Source organism: Sus scrofa, chromosome 5 (genome assembly GCF_054392235.1).
Source record: "Sus scrofa isolate SSC_HxYL_T2T_F1_AM1 chromosome 5, Sscrofa_HxYL_maternal_Yorkshire_Landrace_v2.0, whole genome shotgun sequence".
NCBI lineage: Eukaryota > Metazoa > Chordata > Mammalia > Artiodactyla > Suidae > Sus > Sus scrofa.
Window position 1 is genome coordinate 49,956,960 of NC_139387.1, and position 19,707 is coordinate 49,976,666.

General features: G+C 35.1%; 1 protein-coding gene across 4 annotated transcripts in view; it reads left to right on the plus strand.

The window, feature by feature from the left end:
* Positions 1-19,707, plus strand: part of IPO8 (importin 8) — an 82,899-nt gene that overhangs the window by 44,760 nt on the left and 18,432 nt on the right. For all 4 annotated transcript variants that reach the window (XM_003126400.6, XM_084956429.1, XM_005664009.4 and 1 more), the window contains exons 18-20: positions 2,642-2,767; positions 3,402-3,499; positions 7,227-7,322. In XM_003126400.6, the coding sequence (XP_003126448.2) occupies positions 2,642-2,767; positions 3,402-3,499; positions 7,227-7,322 (320 nt within the window). The remainder of the gene's footprint in view (positions 1-2,641; positions 2,768-3,401; positions 3,500-7,226; positions 7,323-19,707) is intronic.

Below are 19,707 nucleotides of genomic sequence, written 5' to 3' on the forward strand. Positions count from 1 at the left end.
TGAGGGTCTTTTTAATCTAGTTAAAAAGAAGATTCCTGGACATAATATGCTTATAAAGAATATGTTCACTCATGTCCTTTATTCCTGGAAGAGATTGTAACTAGAAATTCTCCATTAAATTTTTTTTCAAGGACTTCAAACATATGAATATTTAAAAATTGACTTACAGTTAGTTCCAGTTGTACAACATACTAATTTGATATTTTTATAGAATGTATTTCATACAAAGTTAATATAAAATATTGACTGTATTCCCTGCACTGTTCCTTATATGCTTGTATTTCAGTTGAAGGGGATTAAGAGGTGTAAATTACAAGGTATAAAAGAAGTTAAAAGGAATTAATCTCCACTTAAATTTAAAGTAATCTTGAGGAGAAAGCTGTGAAGTAAAGCAAAGGGAAGTAGCTTATATCAACCTTCTGAAATCTGCCTCTACTAGATATTTAATTTGAGCAATTACAGTATCAGGATGTGTTGTAAAAAGGCAAAGGGATGTATTGAAAAGGAAAGGGACCTATTTCTTGGGTGCAGTGGGCAGAGGAGGAAGCTGTGGTTTCAATTGCCTCTTTCCTCTAATCTCCCATTCCTAGTTCCAAGGTGATGGATGATCTCTCTCATATTTTTAACTGTAATGCATGTAATGTTAATGGCCCTTTTTGAACCTTTTTGAATATTTGATCATACAAGATCTCAGATAAAGGAAAAAAACAGACTTATTCTGGAAGATGTCATGGGGTGAATCTGTTAACCTAGGACCCTCACCACAACAATCTGACCATGTTTATGTGCATGGTCCAGTCTCTTTCCCTTGTCCCACTTGCCTGTTTTCACTGCTACTTTACTCATGAAGTCGATTTATTATGAGAAGCCAGGCTTAGCTATTACTGATTTGACTGCTCTACCTTCTGGAGGAAGTCACAGTTAATAAAACCATCTTACCCTGATAGTCTTCTTGATTGAGAATAAATGAAGTAACTTCTGGTCAGTTTAAGCATAAATGAGATTTAATGGAAGGATATTTGGTAACTCACCAAATCAGTGGGAAGCCTGGAGTTGGCCAGAGCCAGCCATGATTCTGCCATAAAAGTGGTCAGTTTAACAAGGCCACTGCTGCCTTTGTCAGCACTGGGTTCTAGACTGCTGTCCACCACAGTACATTCTCTAACACAGACCCCCCCCCATGCACAAAAAAATCCCCCGAACAAAAACCCCAGCACGGAACAGTTTTGTGCCTTCTTGTTTCTCCCTCAAGATTCAAAGTCTTGGTCTTGAGCATCTGAATGGCCAGATCATACTGTAGCTGTCAAGAGTGTGAAAAGACCTATTGGGCCTCATTTCTATCTTTTGGGCTTCACTTTAGGACGAGGCATTTGCTTTTCTTTCCTCATCTTCCAAGGTGAGGTAATAATGAACAGAACTTGAAATTTTGTATTTAGAAAGTTGGTTGTTTTTCAAGTGATTGTCCTACATAACAAATTGTTTTCCAGTATTTTTGATTTCCACCTTATTTTGCTTTTGGTAAGGCAAATATCTGTATTACTAGCTTTTGAATGTATTAATGTTTCGGAAAAATACTTTATTCAAGTTTCCCGGGTAAATATTAGTTCTTTTTCATAAGAGGGAGAAAAAACTTTAAAGTGAGACTTTTTTGCTCAGTGACATGGTAGGAATTTTTGCAATTTTTGTATTGAGGTTTGTTTTCTGTTTGTATGTTTAGATATAATTCCTTATGAGTGAGGGTAATAATAGTAAATATATGTAAACATGCAAGAACATTTCCTTTGGACTCTTCTACTTTAACAGTATAATTGTCTTGAGGTAAATTTAAAAAATACTGTACACATTTTACAAGCTTTTTATTTGTTTATTTTTTATTTACTTACTTTTTTTTGGTCCTTTTGTCTTTTTAGGACTGCATCCACAGCACATGGAGGTTCCCAGGCCAGAGGTCGAATCTGAGCTGTAGCTGCCAGCCTATGCCACAGCCACAGCAATGTGGGATCCAAGCTGTACATCTGTGACCTACACCATAGCTCACGACAACAGTGCTGCATCCTTAACCCACTGAGCAAGGCCAGGGATCGAACCTGTGTCCTCGTGGATACAAGCTGGGTTCGTTAACCATTGAGCCATGACGGGAACTCCAATAAGCTTTTTAAATTGACAAAATACTATCCAGTATATATTTCGTAAAAATACGTGAGGCAGGCAGATATTTTTGATTAGCTTAATGAAGCACTTTAAAGAATGTTAATTATTTGTAAATCTAAAGTCCTGTGCATGAGAGACATAGGCTAATGTTTGTTCCTGTATCCATTTCTAGTATAGATTTATAAGTATAAACTGTATTTTTTATATTACAAAGTATAAAAAGTATAATTTTTCAGTATTGTAAGTAATTTGAGTAAAAACAAATCTTTGCCTCGTCTTAATTGAATAGAGGGCAGATCTTGGTAAGGAATGGAAAGTGGCAAATAGATGTAGCTAAAGATGTGAATGCTGAGAAACAGATGCTCAAAAGTAGATTAGATGTAAGAGGAATGTGCCTGTGAGTGTGTAGCCTAAATCCTCTCCTGTGTGGTCCCTGTGTTTAATTTTTGCTGTTTCCTAGCATTCTAACTAGAGATTTTCTTCTTTCTAGAATTCTATGAAGAAATTCTTTCACTGGCATATAGTTTAACCTGCCATGGTATTTCTCCTCAAATGTGGCAGCTTCTAGGTATATTATATGAGGTTTTTCAGCAGGATTGTTTTGAGTACTTTACAGGTATGACTTTGACCATGTAACGTTTTTCCATTTCTGTGTCTAGATAGATATTCTTTCCTTTGACCCTTGACATAAAGACATAAATGATTCCAATACTAATCAGAAAATAATTGTTTTTCTTTCCCTGTCAAGTAAAGGGTGGTGTTATCACAATATATTTCAGGCCCAGGGATTAGAGGTAGCCGGAGGAAGACTATATTTCCTATTGAATCTTAAGTTACTTTGCAGTCAGAACATATATCCTTATATTAAGTCAATTAGTATTTTCTGAATACTGACTATGTTCCAGTACTATTCTAAGCTGAGCAATACAGCCTTGAACAAAATAGACAGACCTTGCCCTTTTGACACTTCCATTTCAGTGGTGGGGAAGGGAAGGGTGGGAATCAGATAAGTGAGCAAATATACAGTATGTCAGATGGTGATATGGAGAAAAGAAGACAATTCAGAACAGTTGCTACAATAAATGGTGAGCATTTTGAGCTTTCTGATCCACATTTTCTTCATAAATAGGACAGATTTATCACTTTTGTTTCTAACATTTTGTGGTTGCAAGCAGAAGTAGTTTCAGTGGGAATAATTTATTTCTACTTCTGTTACTCAAGACTCACTGGGATTTTGAATTTTTTTCCAGACATGATGCCTCTTCTGCATAATTATGTGACAATAGATACAAGTACTTTACTATCAAATCCAAAGCATTTAGAAATACTTTTTACAATGTGTAGAAAGGTAAGCATGTCCTAATCATTTGTTGTAGTGATTCTTACTAATGGTTTATTTAGAAATGTATTTTCCTTCATTTAGTTCTGTATTTAGTTCTGTATTGCCCTCATCAACATATACTTGTCATTTTTTATTTTCAAATGGAGTTTGGAATTATAATTTGAAAATTTCATATTGAATTTATATTTAAGAATGCTCACCATTTTTATAGTTGTGTACTTTATAATGCTTAGGGTAAATAATTTTCTTCCAAAAATGCAGACTTGCTACTAGATTAAAGAAAAGTGCTAAGAAAGTACTGCACAATGATTGATTTTTCTTTTAATTGAATGTATATTTTGGAAGACAGTAGATATAGGTAATTTGAACATAAATAACATAAGACAAAAATTGGAATAGTTGCAAAAACAGCATTGTTAGTTCAATACAGGATAATTTGAGGCCACATAATGGCTACTATTGGTTTATGTCTGCTATGTTATCCTTGTCAGAGGTTAGATTTGACCCTCTTAGTTATATCTTGGAATCATTGATAACTAATGTTTTCCTCCTCTGTTAGGTGAACATATGTGTATACATAAATATAAATGTATTGCATAGAGCTGGCAGATTTTAGGAAGCTCAAGTAGCCAGAAACCTAAGGTTCGTCTTGGCCTTGGAGTTGGGAGTAAAATAGCTAGTGTCCAACCTATTTTTCTCACTAGAAGAGATGTGCACTAGTTCTGTTTAGAGTTTTAAACTCATAACCAGTTTATCTGATTTGGGTCTCAGTTCAGTTATAAAAAGCCTGGGAGATTTGGGGAAGTCACTAAGTTTCGTCACATATAAACTGCGGGAGTAGAGTGATGATTTTTGAAGACTCATTTAGTTCTGTAATAACCCAGCTTGTTAAGTCATAATCATTTGGCTGTTTTCACTTTTCTTCTATGTTATAGAGACAGTTGCTAGTGAGGGAAAGGGGAAGAGAAAGCAACAGTAGGACAAATAACAGTCCTGTAAAGTTCTTAAATAATTCAGAGCTGCTATGTATTGTAGGAGGTAGATATTCATCATTGTGGTTTTCACAGTGATGTCCTTATACTTACCAGTAGTTAAAATATATTTCTTATTCCTGGTTTTATTAACAGCTAATACTTATTGAACTCTTACTGTATACCAGGTATTTCCTAAGCATTTTATACACATAAACTTATTTAATCTTTACAATACTTTTTTGTCAAAGAGGAGAGAGGCATTTTGCATTGTGCCTGAGGTTTAAGAAATTGATCTAAGTCACATGGCTATTATGTGTTGGAGCCAGATTTGAATCCAGGTAGTCTGGTTCAAGAGCCCATTTTTTTAAACTACTGTGATATATTTTGTTTCTCCTCCTTTTGTGTGTGTGGGGGAACCCTCAAACCAACAAAATCAGCAAATAAAGAAACTAAGTAAATGTAATTTGGGGAAAGGTGGCTGATTTTTTTTTTCTTTCTGTATTGCATAATCCCATGGTATAAGTACATTATTATATTCCTTTTATATGTGGGGAAAGTAAGGTACAGAGGTTAGATAGCTTTTCTAAAAACACAGCTCATAAGTGGCAGAGTTGGGACTTAAACCAAGGCATTCTAGTTCCAGAGCCTGTTCACATTTAGAGTTGAGCTAGAAACACTGTTCTAGAGGTAGAATTTTAAGTTTATGTAAATAGAGTTGGTTGGTTTGCTAGCTGCCTGCTTATGTTTCAGTTCACTGATCCATCTGTTTTCCATGTGCCATAATTTTATAACTTTTTTTTTCCTTTTCTCTGACTTGGACATATGCCTCTAAAATATCTTTACCTTCATTTTAATGGCCTTTGGGAAGAATAAAATTGAATGGGAATATTCAGTCTGTCAACTTAATCTGGAATATTTTTAAGTTTAGTTTTCTTTTTTTTTTTTAAACTCTTAAATGGTCTCTCTCTCTTTTTTTTTTTTCATAAATACAATACATACAGGCACACACGCATATGCACCCACATATGCATGCATAGGTACTCTCTAATGGATATCACAGACGTGATTACGGAAGACTAATTACAAACTAAGACCAAAATATGATATTCAAAGTTTAGTTTTCTTAATTATCCAGTTCATCTAAGTTATCAAATTTAGAAGGAATATAGTATTCTTCAGTCTTCTCATTTTTAATCTTTCCCTTATCTATGTCTATGTCTTTCATTCTTAATATTTTGAAATTTTGCTTTTTAAAAATAATTTTTGACAAAAGTCATCTACCTTGTTAAGTCTTTTTTGGGGGGGCCTTATTTGTAAAACGCAGAATTTCCTGGCCAGGAATCGAACCTGAGCCACAGCAGTGACAAGACTGGATCCTTAACCTTCTGAGCCACCAGGGTACTCCAAATCTTTTTGTTTGTTTGTTTTTCCTTTTTTTTTTTTTTTTTTTTTTTTTCTTTTTCTTTTTTAGGGCCATACTTGCAGCATATACCCTGGCTAGGGATGGCATCAGAGCTGCAGGTCTACATCACAGCCACAGCAACACTGGATTCAAGCCTTATCTGTGACCTATGCCACAGCTTGTGGTAACACTGGATCCTTAACCCACTGAGGGAGGCCAGGGATTGAACCTGTATCCTCATGGATACCAGTGGGGTTCTTAACTCACTGAGCCATAATGGGAACTCCTGTTATCTCTTTTTGTCCATATTCCTAATTTATCTCTTATCTTTATTCTTTGGGTTAAATCTCTTTTTCTTATGTCTTATGTTTGAACTCCTATTAAATTTTCCATATTTCTTATTTCTTTTTTTTTTTTTAAGAAGTAGATTTATTTATTTATTTATTTATTTTTGTCTTTTTGTCTTTTGAGGGTCGCACCTGCGGCATATGGATCTTCCCAGGCTAGGGGCCTAATGGGAGCTACAGCTGCTGGCCTATGCCACAGCCACAGCAATGCCAGATCCGAGCTGCCTCTGCAACCTACACCACAGCTCACAGCAATGCCAGATCCTTAACCCACTGACGAGGCCAGGGGTTGAACCCGCACCTCATGGTTCCTAGTTGGATTCGTTTCCACTGCGCCATGACAGGAACTCCCATATTTCTTAATTTCTAATATAAGAATCCTTCTACTTTGTGAATCTCTCTTCTGGGAACCTTATTATAAAGTCCATGTGAGGGAGTTAGTAGTTGTGTAATATTAAATTTATGGTTTTCATATTAATATATGTGTGCATATATTCAGAAGGAACAGAAAAATACAGGGTTTGTTTGTTTAATAAGGTTATTTCAGTAGTTCTCTCATGGCGCAGTGGGTTAAGGATCTGATGTCACTGCTGTGGCTCTGGTCACTGCTGTGGGAGGAGTTCTATCCTTGGCCTGGGAACTTCTGCATACTGTGGGTGTGGCCAAAAAAAGAAGAAGCTTATTTTGTTTTCTTTTGATTTCATTTTATTGTTTTGTTGTTTTAATGCCTTCCCTAGAGGGAAGCTTCATTTATCTAGACAGTTAACTCATATAGCTTACTTTATTGATCCATAGTTAAAAAAGTGAATTATAATAAGGAATTAGAGTAGATAAAGAAGATAGATGGACTTCATTTTGAAGTTCCTTGTTTGGGTTGGCAAGGTAAACTTAAGATACAAGCAAAGCAGTGATTCTAATGGCTGAATTTTTCTGGGATATTTGCTTCATGTGGACTTGATTAAATTCTTTGCAGTGTCATTCACTGCTGAGCAAAATTGTAATTACTGTAGGTACTATGCGGAGATGCAGGAGAAGATGCAGAATGTCATGCAGCCAAACTTCTTGAAGTCATCATTCTTCAGTGCAAAGGAAGAGGAATTGATCAGGTAATATCTGTACAGAAAACATCCCACTTGATATTTACATTTAAAATTTATATACCTGGTAGATATTTTGTTCATGATGGAAAATTATAGTCTATAGTTTGTGCTTACTGGTACAAATCCTATGACAAAAATACTCATGCAATTTGGAAATTGTACTTTGCATTCTAGATACACAGAAAAATATGTGACAATTTAAGAGGCTATCAATCAAATCATGAAGGAGAGAAATTTGTAAATTCTACTCAGTTGGATTCCCAGAGATTTGCATTTTCCCTTTCTTTTTGTGTGTGCTATTGAAATATTGCCAGATATTCTTTAAAACCAGAAAGGCACTATGCAAAAAAGAAGGAAAAGGTTTTTCTCTTTTGATAGAAAAATTCTATTATATATTTTTAACCAAGTTAATTCAACTTTTGATGCAGTTGTGGTATGATACTTAGTTGCTGAGAAAAAAAGTGCTGAAGTGTTCAAGAAAAACTATAGAGTTGTATCTTTTTTTCAGTTTTGTAATATTTGCTGTATGTATTTTTTTTTGTAACAGCTTTATTGAGGTATAATTCACATACTATATACAGTTCGACCATTTAAAGTGTATACTTCAATGGTTTTTAATGTAGTCACAGAATTGTGCAACTATTACCACAATGTTTTATAACATTTCATCACGGCCCCCGCAAACCTCTGTATCTGTTAGTACTCACTCCTAATTTCCCATTAACATACCCCAGCCCTAGGCAACGATTATTCTACTTTCTTTCTCTATAGATCTTTCTTTATAGGTCTGCCTATTTTAGACATTTCGTATAAATGGAATCATATGCGGTGCTTTGTGAATGACTTCTGTTACTTAGCATAATGTTCTAAAGGTCATCCATTTTGTATGTATCAGTAATTTATTTCTTTTTATTGGTAAATATTTCATCATTTGGATATATCACATTTATTTTAGTCATTCCTCAGTTGATGACATTTTTATTATTACCACATTTTGGCTGGAATAGACAATGTTGATCTGAACATTCTATGCAGATATTTAGTGGATATGTTTTTATTTCTCTTGGTACTTATTTAGGAGAGGTAATTCTGTATTTAACCATTTGAGGAACTGTCACAGCTTTCCAAAAGCACCTGTGCCATTTCCCGTTCCTATTAGCAGTGAATGAGGGTTCCAGTTTTTCCATATCCTCTACACTTGCTTTGTCTTTTTGTTATTTTTTTGTTATAACCATTCTCGTAGGTTTGAAGTGGTATCTCATGCTTTTGGTTTGCGTTTTCCTGATGGCTAGTGATGTTGAGCATCTTTTCATGAGACTATTTGCTTTTTTTTTTTTTTTCCTTAGGGCTCTGCCCATGGCATATGGAGGTTCCCAAACTAGGGGTACAGTCAGAGCTACAGCTTCCAGCCTATGTCACAGCCACGGCAGCTCCAGATCCGAGCCAAGTCTTTGACCTACACCACAGCTCACAGCAGCACCGTATCCTTAACCTACTGAGGCCAGGGATTGAACCCACAGCCTCATGGTTACTAGTTAGATTCAATTCCTCTGCGCCAAGAACTCCCATGAGACTATTTGTACTTTTTTTCTGAAAAATGTTTATTCAGGCTTTTTTGCCTATTTTTAATTAGATTATTATTGAGCTGTAGGGACTCTTTATATATTCTAAATTCAAGTCTTTTATCAGATATATAATTTCCAAAAATTTCCTATCAATTTTTGTATTATCACTTTCTTAATTGATGTCCTTTAAAGCACAAAAGTTGTTAATTTTGATGATGTCCAATTTATTTACTTTTCTTCTGTTACTGTGGTTGGTGTCATATTTAAGAAAGTTCACAAAGATTTTCCTGTTTTCTTCTAAGAGTTTTATGGTTTTAGCTTGAGCATTTATGTCTTTAACTCATTTTGTGCTAATTTTTCTATGTCATGTAAGGAAGGGGTACAAATTAATTATTTTGCATGTGGATATCAAGTTGTCTCAGCACCAACTGTTGAAGTACTATTCTTTCCCCATTGAATTGTCTTGGTACCCTTGTTGAATCAATTGACTATAAATGGGAGGGTTTATTTGTGGATTCTCTTTCAGATTTGATTCATTTTTTTGTCCTTAACCCAGAACTACACAGTTTTTTTTTACTGTAGGATTGTAGAAAGTTTTGAAATTAAGAAGTTTGAGCCCTCTAATTTTGTTCTTATGTAAGATCGTTTTGGCTATTTTGGGGCCTTTGAATTTCTTTATGAATTTTAGGATCAGCTTGTCAGTTTCAGCAAATAAGTCAACTTGGAGCATTGTACTGAATCTGTAGATCACTTTAGGAAGTATCGTCACTTTGAGAATATTTAGTCTTTCAATCCCTGAACATGGAATGGCTTTCCTTTTACTTAGGTCATCTTTAACTTTTTTCAAAAATGTTTTTCAGTTTTCAGAGTTGGTCTTTCAGTTCTTTTATTAAAATCTTTCTAAGTATTTTATTCTTTAAAAATGCTGTTGTACATGCTGTTTTCTTGATTTTACTTTCAAGTTTTTTATTGCCTGTGTTTAGAAATGCAATTTTTTTTTTAGTTCCCATCATGGCTCAGTGGAAACAAATATGACTAGCATCCATGAGGATGCAGGTTTGATTCCTAGCGTTGCTCAGTGGGTTAAGGATCCAGCATTGCCATGACCTTCAGTGTAGGTTGTAGACATGGCTCGGATCCTCTGTTGCTATGGTTGTGGCATAAGTTGGCAGGTATAGCTCCGATTCTACCCCTAGCCTGGGAACCTCCTTATGCTGTGGGTGTGGTCCTAAAGACATACACAAAAATGCATTTTTTATGGTATATTTATCTTATGTTCTGTGACCTTGAAGAACTTGTTTATTAGTTTTAATAAAGTTTCAAAGAATTTCTTAGGATTTTCTGTATACAAGGTCATCTCATCTGCAAATAGAGTTTTACCTTTCCAGTCTGGGTGCTTTTAGTTTTATTTTTCTTGCCTAATTGCATTGACTAGAACCTTCAGTGCAATGTTGAATAGATGTGGAGACATCTTGTTTTGTTCCTCTTCTTGGGGCGGGGGTGGGGGAGAGGAGAGAAGCATTTCTTTAATCATTAAATCTGTTAGCTGTGGATTTTTTTTATAGGTTTCTTTTATCAGGTTGATTGTGTTCCTGTTTATTTTTGGCTTGTTGAGTGTTTTGATCATGAAGGGTGCTGAACTTTGTCAAATGCTTTGTCTTCGTTTATTGAGATGATCATGTGGTTTTTGTCTTATAGTCTATTGATTGATGTGCTGGATTGCATTAATTGATTTTTAAGTGTTAAATCAACCTTGCAACCCTGGTATAAATTCTAGTTGATTGTGGAATATCATCCTTCTACTATATTTCCAGATTTAGTTAGGTGGTATTTTTTTAAGTATTTTTATGTCTATATTTATAAGAGATAATGATCTGTAATTTTTTTTTCTTGTGATATCTTTGGCTGGCTTTGGAATTAGAGTTCTGCTGGCCTTGTGGAATGAACTTAGAAGTGCTTCCTTCAGTTTTTTTTTGGGGGGGGAGTGTTTGTGAAGGTTGGCATTTTTAATATGTTAGAATTTAGCAGTGAAGTCATCTTTGCCTGACCTTTTCTTTGTGGGTAGTTTTTAAAATTACCAATTAGATCTCTTTGTAGGTCTACTTGTATTTTTCTTTTTGAGTCAATTTAGTAGTTTACCTCTTTCAAGGAATTTGTCCATTTCATCTAAATTAACTAACTAGTTGCGTGCAGTTAATAATATTTCCTTACATTTCTTTTTGTTTTTGCTTTTTAGGGCTGCACCTGTGGCATATGGAGGTTCCCAGGCTAGGGGTTGAATCAGAGCTACAGCTGCAGACCTGAACCATAGCCACAGCAACGCAGGATGTGAGCCGTGTCTGTAACCTACACCATAGCTCATGGCAAAGCCAGATCCCTGGCCCATTGAGTGAGGCCAGTGATTGAACCCCCATCCTCATGGATACTAGTCAGATTCCTTTCCACTGTGCCACAATGGGAACTCCTCTTTTTGTTTTTGTTTATTGGTAATAATGACCTTGGTTTATTCTTGATTTTAGTAATTAGTGTCCTCTCCCTCTGCCCCTTTTGTTAGTTGAGGTAAAGATTTGTCAATTTTATTGATCTTTTCAAAGAACTAATGTATGATTTTGTTCTCTCTTTTTTTTGATTGCTATTTCATTAGTTCTTGGTCTAACCTTTGTAATTTATTCTCCTTTACTTGTTTTGAGTTTACCTTGCTCTTTTTTTTTTTTTTTCCAGTGTCCTGAGGTGGAAGGAAGTAGCATTTTTTCTTTTGTCTATTCTAATGTTTTTGTGTATTATTCATATATAGATTTCAGCTTTCTTTTGGCTGCGTTTGCATGATTTATCTTTTTCCATCCTTTTACTTTCAGCCTATTTGTATCTTTGAATTGATCTGTTCACGTTTCCTGTTATTACTGTTACACATACATTTAATTTGTTATTTATATGGCTCATTTTTTTGTTCTTCTATCTTTTCTCTACTGTTTTCTTTTAAATTAGGTAAATATTTTCTAATGTCACATTTAAACTCCTTTAATGCTTTTTTTTCCCCACTATTTTAAACATTTTTCTTAGTGGTTGCACTAGGGCCCACCATATACATCTTTTCTTATCAGAATATACTTCAAATTTAAGTTAATTTTAGTGAGATATAGCCACATTACTCCTATATAGCTCTATTCCCTCTTCCTCCTTTTTGTACTATTATATATATTCTAATATATGTAATATATGCTACATATATTATATAGCATGTATATACTAATATATACTACTATTATGTATATTCATCTACATGTGTTATAAACCTAGCAGTACACTGTTTATAATTATTATTTGTAACTTTATTTCAAAGAAGCTAGGAAAGGCAACCAATTGTATATATTTATAGAGTTTGTTATATTAGCCTTCTTATTTACCATTTCTCAGTTCTCTTTATTTGTTGCTGTGGATTGGAAGTACAATCTGGTCATTTCCTTATTCTGGTAGGATCTTGTTCCTACTTCCTTTGCATTGTTGAATATATTATATTTCTATATTTTATGGTCTCAGCAGTACAATTACAACATGTTATTTCATGTGATTGCTTTTTAAAACAGTTAAAGAAATACCATTTTAACTAATTTTATAATTACTTTTACTGGAGTGAGTGTATGTGTGTATATTTTTCTTTGAATTATTTTCTGGGCCACTCACTTTCAGAAGCCTAAAGAACTTTCTTTAGTACTTCTTGTGAGGCCTACTAGCAATGGATTCTCTATTTTTGTTTTCTGAGAATGTTTTTATTTCACTTTCACTTTTGAAAGACAGTTTTGTTGAATTGGCTGATAATTTTTTCTTTCAGCAATTTGAATATACAATACCTTGTCTTCTAGCCTCCTTATTTCTGATAAGAAATAATGTTTAACAGAGTTCCTGTCGTGGCACAGTGGTTAACGAATCTGACTGGGAACCATGAGGTTGCAGGTTCGATTCCTGACCTTGCTCAATGGTTTGGGGATCCGGCATTGCTGTGAGCTGTGGTGTAGGTTGCAGACATGGCTCGGATCCTGCATTGCTGTGGCTCTGGTGTAGGCTGGTGACTACAGCTCCGATTAGACCCCTAGCCCGGGAACCTCCATATGCTGCGGGAGTGGCCCAAGAAATGGCAAAAGAAAAAAAAAAAAAAAAAAAAGAAAGAAATAATGTTTAACAACTGTTGATTTTATTAACATTCCCTTTTACTTATGATGTTTGCTTTTTCTTTTGCTGCTCCTGTCAACATTTTCTCTCAGCATTTTTACTGTGATGTGTGTGTGTGTATATTTCACTGTGTTTGTCTTGTAATTTGCTGAATTTCTTGGATGTATAGATTGTTTTTTGTCAGAAATGGAAAATTTTTAGCCATTATGTCTTCAAATATTTTTCTTCTCCTTTCTTCTTGCTTTCTAGTGCTCCTATTACACGTATGTTGGTGTGCATAATGGTATTTTTAAAATTTTTAAAAAATTTCTTTATATATATATTTTTTCTACTGTACAGCATGGTGACCCAGTTACACATACATATATACATTCTTTTTTCTCACATTACGTGTTCCATCATAATTGACTAGACAGAGTTCCCATTGCTACACAGCAGGATCCCATTGCTAATCCATCCCAAAGGCAACATTCTGCATCTTTTTCCCCAAGCTCCCAGTCCCTCCCAGTCCCTCCCCTTCCCCCTTGGCAACCACAAGTCCATTCTCCAAGTCCATGATTTTCTTTTCTGTGGAAAGGTTCATTTGTGCCATATATTAGATTCCAGATATATGATATTATATGGTATTTGTCTTTCTCTTTCTGACTTACTTCACTCAAGATGAGAGTTTCCAGTTCTATCCATGTTGCCGCAAATGGCATTATTTCATTCTTTTTTATGGCCGAGTAGTATTCCATTGTGTATATATACTACATCTTTCTGATCCAATCATCTATCAGTGGACATTTGAGTTGATTCCGTGTCTTGGCTATTTTGAATAGTGCTGCAATGAACATGTGGATGCATGTGTCTTTTTTAAGTAGAGTTCTGTCCAGATGTTTGCCCAAGAGTGGGATTGCTGGGTCACATGGTAGTTCTATATTTAGTTTTCTAAGATACCTCCATACTGTTCTCCATAGTGTTTATACCAGCTTACATTCCCGGCAACAGTGCAGGAGGATTCCCTTTTCTCCATAGCCCCTCCAGCATTTGTTATTTGTGGACATATTAATGATGGCCATTGTGACTGGTGTGAGGTGGTATCTCATGGTAGTTTTGATTTGCATTTCTCTAATAATCAGTGAGGTTGAGCATCGTTTCAAGTGCTTGTTGGCCATCTGTGTATCTTCCTTGGAGAACTGTCTATTCAGATCCTTTGCCAATTTTTTAATTGAGTTGTTGGCTTTTTTGCTGTTGAGTTGTATAAGTTGTTTGTATATTTTAGAGATTAGGCCTTTGTCAGTTGCATCATTTGAAACAATTTTCTCCCATTCAGTAAATTGTCTTTTTGTTCTCTTTTTGGTTTCCCGTAATGGTATTTTGCATTTTGTTGAGGCTCAGGTTATTTTTGTCCATCTTCTTTTCTCTTTGGTCTTTGGATTGCATTATCTTTTTTGAGCTGTCTTCAGGTTTGATGATTGTCTGTTCTGCCAGTTCAGCCTACTTGAGCCCCTGTAGTGAATTTTTCATTTTGCTTATATTTTTCAACTCTGGAATTTCCATTTGTATGTCTTTATAGATATTTTATATTTGATGAGACATTGTCATCATGGAGTCCTTTACATTGAACATGTTTATTTTATTCTTTAAATATTTATAATGGCTGCTTTGAAATTTTCAAAGTCTGGTTTTGAGGTTTGTCTTGATGCCAGGAGAGTTCTTCTTGGATGTCTCCTTTCTTGTTTTTTTCTTTGTTTAAACTGCTAACTTATGGTTTATCTTATTGTTTTAATTAGGAGGAACTATCAGCCTCCTTTCAATTGCTTACTGTGAAATTCTCCATTTTTTTGAGTGCAAACCCCTCCCCCCCTTTTTGTCTTTTTGCCTTTTCTATGGCCACTCCCACGGCATATGGAGACTCCCAGGCTAGGGGTCTAACCAGAGCTATAGCCACCGGCCTATGCCAGAGCCACAGCAATGCGGGATCCAAGCCGTTTCTGCGACCTATACCCCAGCTCACGGCAACACCAGATCCTTAATCCACTGAGCAAGGCCAGGGATCGAACCTGCAACCTCGTGGTTCCTAGTCAGATTCGTTAACCACTGCGCCACGACGGGAACTCCCCCGCTTCCCCCCCCTTTTTTGATCAATAAAGTTTTACAGGTATTTTTGAAGGCTCTTTTTCCTCTTCACCAGTGGGTACTATTTTAGGAGATATAGTAGAGGTAAAAAGAAATTGGGGTGTTAACAAAATGAGAAGGTAGCATAGCCTAGGACTTGAGGGGGAGAAGAGAAGGCTTTAGTCTTGGCTTTTGGAGATTTCTGAGTAGTAGGATATAATAATGGTTCAGAAGGGTATAGAATAAATTCATGCTCCAGAGTTTAGAATCTGTTCTGTAAGCTAGAAATAGGGAAGCTCTATGGCTGAGGGCCAAATCCAGCCTCAAACCTGCTTTCATATGGTCTGGGAACTAAGAATGGTTTTCACATTTTTGAAGGAATTTTTTTTTTTAAAGAAGAATATGCAACAGAGATTTTATGTGGCCTGCAAAATTGAAAATACTTACTACGTATTTACTAAAAGTTGACGTGCCCTTGCTCTAAGCAGTTGAATGGAGGATGTGTTGAGCAGAGAAATGGCATGATCAAAGATAGAGTGATGAATCTGCTAGCAGTGTCTTTAACCTAAAGAGGTCTTCTGCATACCAGGGGTATGAAAATGAGCAAGAGGATTTGAAGCTATTTGGTTCTGCTCTAGAATAGTAGCATTGGGAGTAGAAGAATGGAACTAGATTCATAGTGGGAGTCATTGCAGGCATTGCATAGAAAACACCAGGAAAAAAAACAAGATGTTAGATGATGAGGGCAGGGAAAAGCCCACAAACACAGGTTTATCTTGAGTGATAGAAAGATGATCTTTTTCACAGTACAGAAAGTATGGATACCAGGAGATAGGAATAGACCTATATTACTTATACGGTGACCATCTAATGGTGTTAGTAGGTGTTGATAAAAAAGAGTATTCAGTGGTCCAGTAAATCTAGGAAAAACTGGATAAAACAAAATTCACTTTGTTACTGTTTGACTTCTTAGTGACTTTATTTGGAAGTGTGTCTAAGGGAGTGTTAGTATTTTCTGTTTTCTAAATTAATTTAACTATGGAGTCTTTTGGTTTTCCAAACCCAAGGAACATCTATTAATTGTTGTGAAAGTGCTTCTTAGATAATGCTGATACAGAGAAAGAATGGATGTAGAAGCTTAAGTCCAATGGCTTTATCATTTCTTCTCTGTAAAATAGGAAGAGTTGTAGAAAGTGAAAAAGTTGAAATTTCATCTTGAAAGAGTCTAGTAAGTAGTAAAGAAGAGTTGAATAAAAGAATTGCTGGGTGGGCCCATTCGAAGTTAGCAAATAGGAATTTCTTATGTAATACAGTGTTTTCCTACTCCTAAAACTGGGTTGCCAGAGGGATTGGAAATTTGGTATTCAAGCATTTTTATGTCACAAAGTTAAAAATGTTAGTGAGGTTACCATTACAGCACAGTGAAGTAGAGCTGAAAGATTGTAATGCCTTGGAATGAAATTCCTCAGTATTTCTTGTTAATTGATAGTTAGAGCCAGAGATTTGGTCAGATTCATTTGTGATTTTTTTTTTTTTTTTTTTTTTTTTTTTTGCTAGAATGCTTCATAGGTGGTAGTATGTTTTTCTTCCAGGAGGCATAGAATATCTAGTTGTCTTGTCTTATGATCTTAGGGCTGTTTGTGATGATATCTTGATTCTGCCATTACTTCATTTATTCATGGAAATAGTTCTATGAAGAGAAATTTTTTCCTTATCAAATATTAGGTCACTCTGAGAAACAGTTTGAGTATTTCCCTTTATTTTCAATGATTAAAAGTAGTTTCCTAGCATCCTTCAAAAGTAAAATCTTATTGTTTTGGTTTTTTAGTATTGTTAACTTATAGATTCAAATTTGTTTCATGTGTTTGAGTATATTTCAGGCATATGAAGTGGTTTCAGTTTTGGGCCAGTGGGAGCTTCTTGAATTTGTCACATGAGTGCTATTGACCGGACTCCAGTAGTGTTTGTTTTGGTAGTTTACTTGCTGTTGGGTATGACTAGATGTTCCAGGTTCGCTGTGTACATTTTTTTGCCCTACCCTGGGAAATTCCAATACTATAGTAAGTACAAGGGGTATTCATTGCTATTGAGTTGATCATTGTTTCCACAAAAACAAAAAATAACCAGGAAACACATATGGTTTTAAGAGTAATGCATCATTGTAGACACAGATATTTCCCATTCAAATTCAGTACCACATTAATTTTACTTAACCTAATTGATCCTAATTAAATCTCTCACAGCAAAATTCCTCATTAAAATTACTCACTTGCTTTATCCCACAGCATGTATATATAATCTCAGAGTAATTATACTAACATTATCAACAACATATGATTTCTGTTAATGGTTAAGATTTTTTTTTTAGTAGTATCTTTTTATCTCCTGGGTATATTCATATGCTAGGGATATTTATAGCTCCAACTCTAGTAAAGTATACATTTTAAAATAATTTAAAATAATCACTTTTATTTCCTTTTGCTTTAACTTTTAGGGATTGCTTAAATTATTTTATGAATAAATAAAACATATGCATAGTTCCAGAGACTGATTTACAGTAAAAAGTATGTTTAGGGAAATCTACCTTCCATCCCTGTCCCCTTTACCCTTGCTCTCTTTCTCATTTCAGCCCCTCCCACCCACAGTGTTTACTTCATCCTTTCATTAAAAAAAAAAGCAAATAGCTATATTCATTCTCTCTTTACCTTCTTAAACAATAGCATAGTAAACATATTTTTCCTTCTTGCCTTCTTCACTTAATATATACTGCAGATGATTCCATTGTAGTTTATGGAGATATTATGCATAATTAGTCCTCAAATTTGATTTTGTTTTAATATAATATAAAGGCATAATCTCAGTTCCACTAATTTTGAAGCCTCAAAGTTACTTTGCATTCTTAATGGCTTTGCATGTAATAGTAGATATTTGTTAAAATGAAGCTTTATTATTAAAACATGTCAAAAAGAACTTTTCAAACTTAGTTTACATTTTCTTATGGCTTCATTGAATCACAATAATTATTTGACCATAGTAATAATTTTTTAATAGGATAGCCTATATCCAATGTATGCTCCATATCAGAATATAGGAAGAAAGGAAGAGTTTTAATCACACTAGCCATATCTTTGTAAAAATCTCAATTTTTTTAACTCAATGAATTTTATTACATTTATAGTTGTACAAGGATCATCATGACCCAATTTTATAGCATTTCCATCCCAAACACCCATCCCATCCCCCCACCCCCAACCTGTCTCCTTTGGAAACCATAAGTTTTTCAAAGTCTGTGAGTCGGTATCTGTTCTGCAAAGAAGTTCATTGTGTCCTTTTTTTTAGATTCCACATATAAGTGATAGCATATAATGTTGGTGTCTCAGTGTCTGACTAACTTCACTTAGCATGATAATTTCTAGGTTCACCCATGTTGCTACAAATGCCATTACTTTTTTCCGTTTAATGGCTGAGTAATAATATTCCATTGTGTATATGTACCACATCTCTTTTTTCTATTATAGCTGGTTTACAGTATTCTATCAATTTTCTACTGTACAGCAAGGTGATATATATTCTTTTTCTCACATTATCCTCCATCATGCTCCATCATAAGTGAGTAGATATAGTTCCCAGTGCATACAGCAGGATATCATTGCTTATCCGTTCCAAAGGCAATAGTTTGCATCTATTAACCCCAGAATCCCACTCCCTCCCTCTCCCCTTGGCAACCACAAGTCTGTTCTCCAAGTCCATGAGTTTCTTTTCTGTGGAAACGTTCATTTGTTTACCAAAACTTCTTTATCCACTCCTCTGTCAGTGGACATTTAGGTTGTTTCCATGTCTTCACTATTGTGTATAGTGCTGCAGTGAACACTAGAGTACATGTATTTTTTCGAATCATGGTTTTCTCTGGATAGATGCCCAGGTGTGGGATTGCTGGATTAAATGGTAATTCTATTTTTAGTTTTCTGAGGAATCTGCATACTGTTTTCCACAGTGGTTGCACCAATTTACATTCCCACCAACAATGATAGGGTTCTCTTTTCTTCACACCCTCTCCAGCATTTATTGTTTGTAGACTTGTTGATGACAGCCAGTCTGGCTGGTGTAAAGTGGTACCTCATAGTGGTTTTGATTTGCATTTCTCTAATAATTAGTGATGTTGAACATCTTTTCATGTGCTTCTTGGCCATCTGTATGTCTTCTTTGGAGAATTGTCTGTTTAGATCTTCTGCCCATTTTTTGATGGGGGTTGTTTGTTTTCTTGGTGTTGAGCTGCAGGAGGTGTTCATAAATTTTGGAGATTAATCCCTTGTCAGTTGCTTCATTTGCAAATATTTTCTCCTGTTCTATAGCTTGCCTTTTCATTGGTTTAGGGTTTCCTTTGCTGTGAAGAAACTTTAATTAAGAAAGTTTAATGAAGTCCCATTTGTTTATTTTTGTTTTTATTGTCATTGCTCTAGGAGGCAGATCTGAGAAGATATTGCTGTGATTTATGTCAGTGAATGTTTGACCTATGTTTTCCTCTAAGAATTTTATAGTATCTGGTCTTATATTTAGGT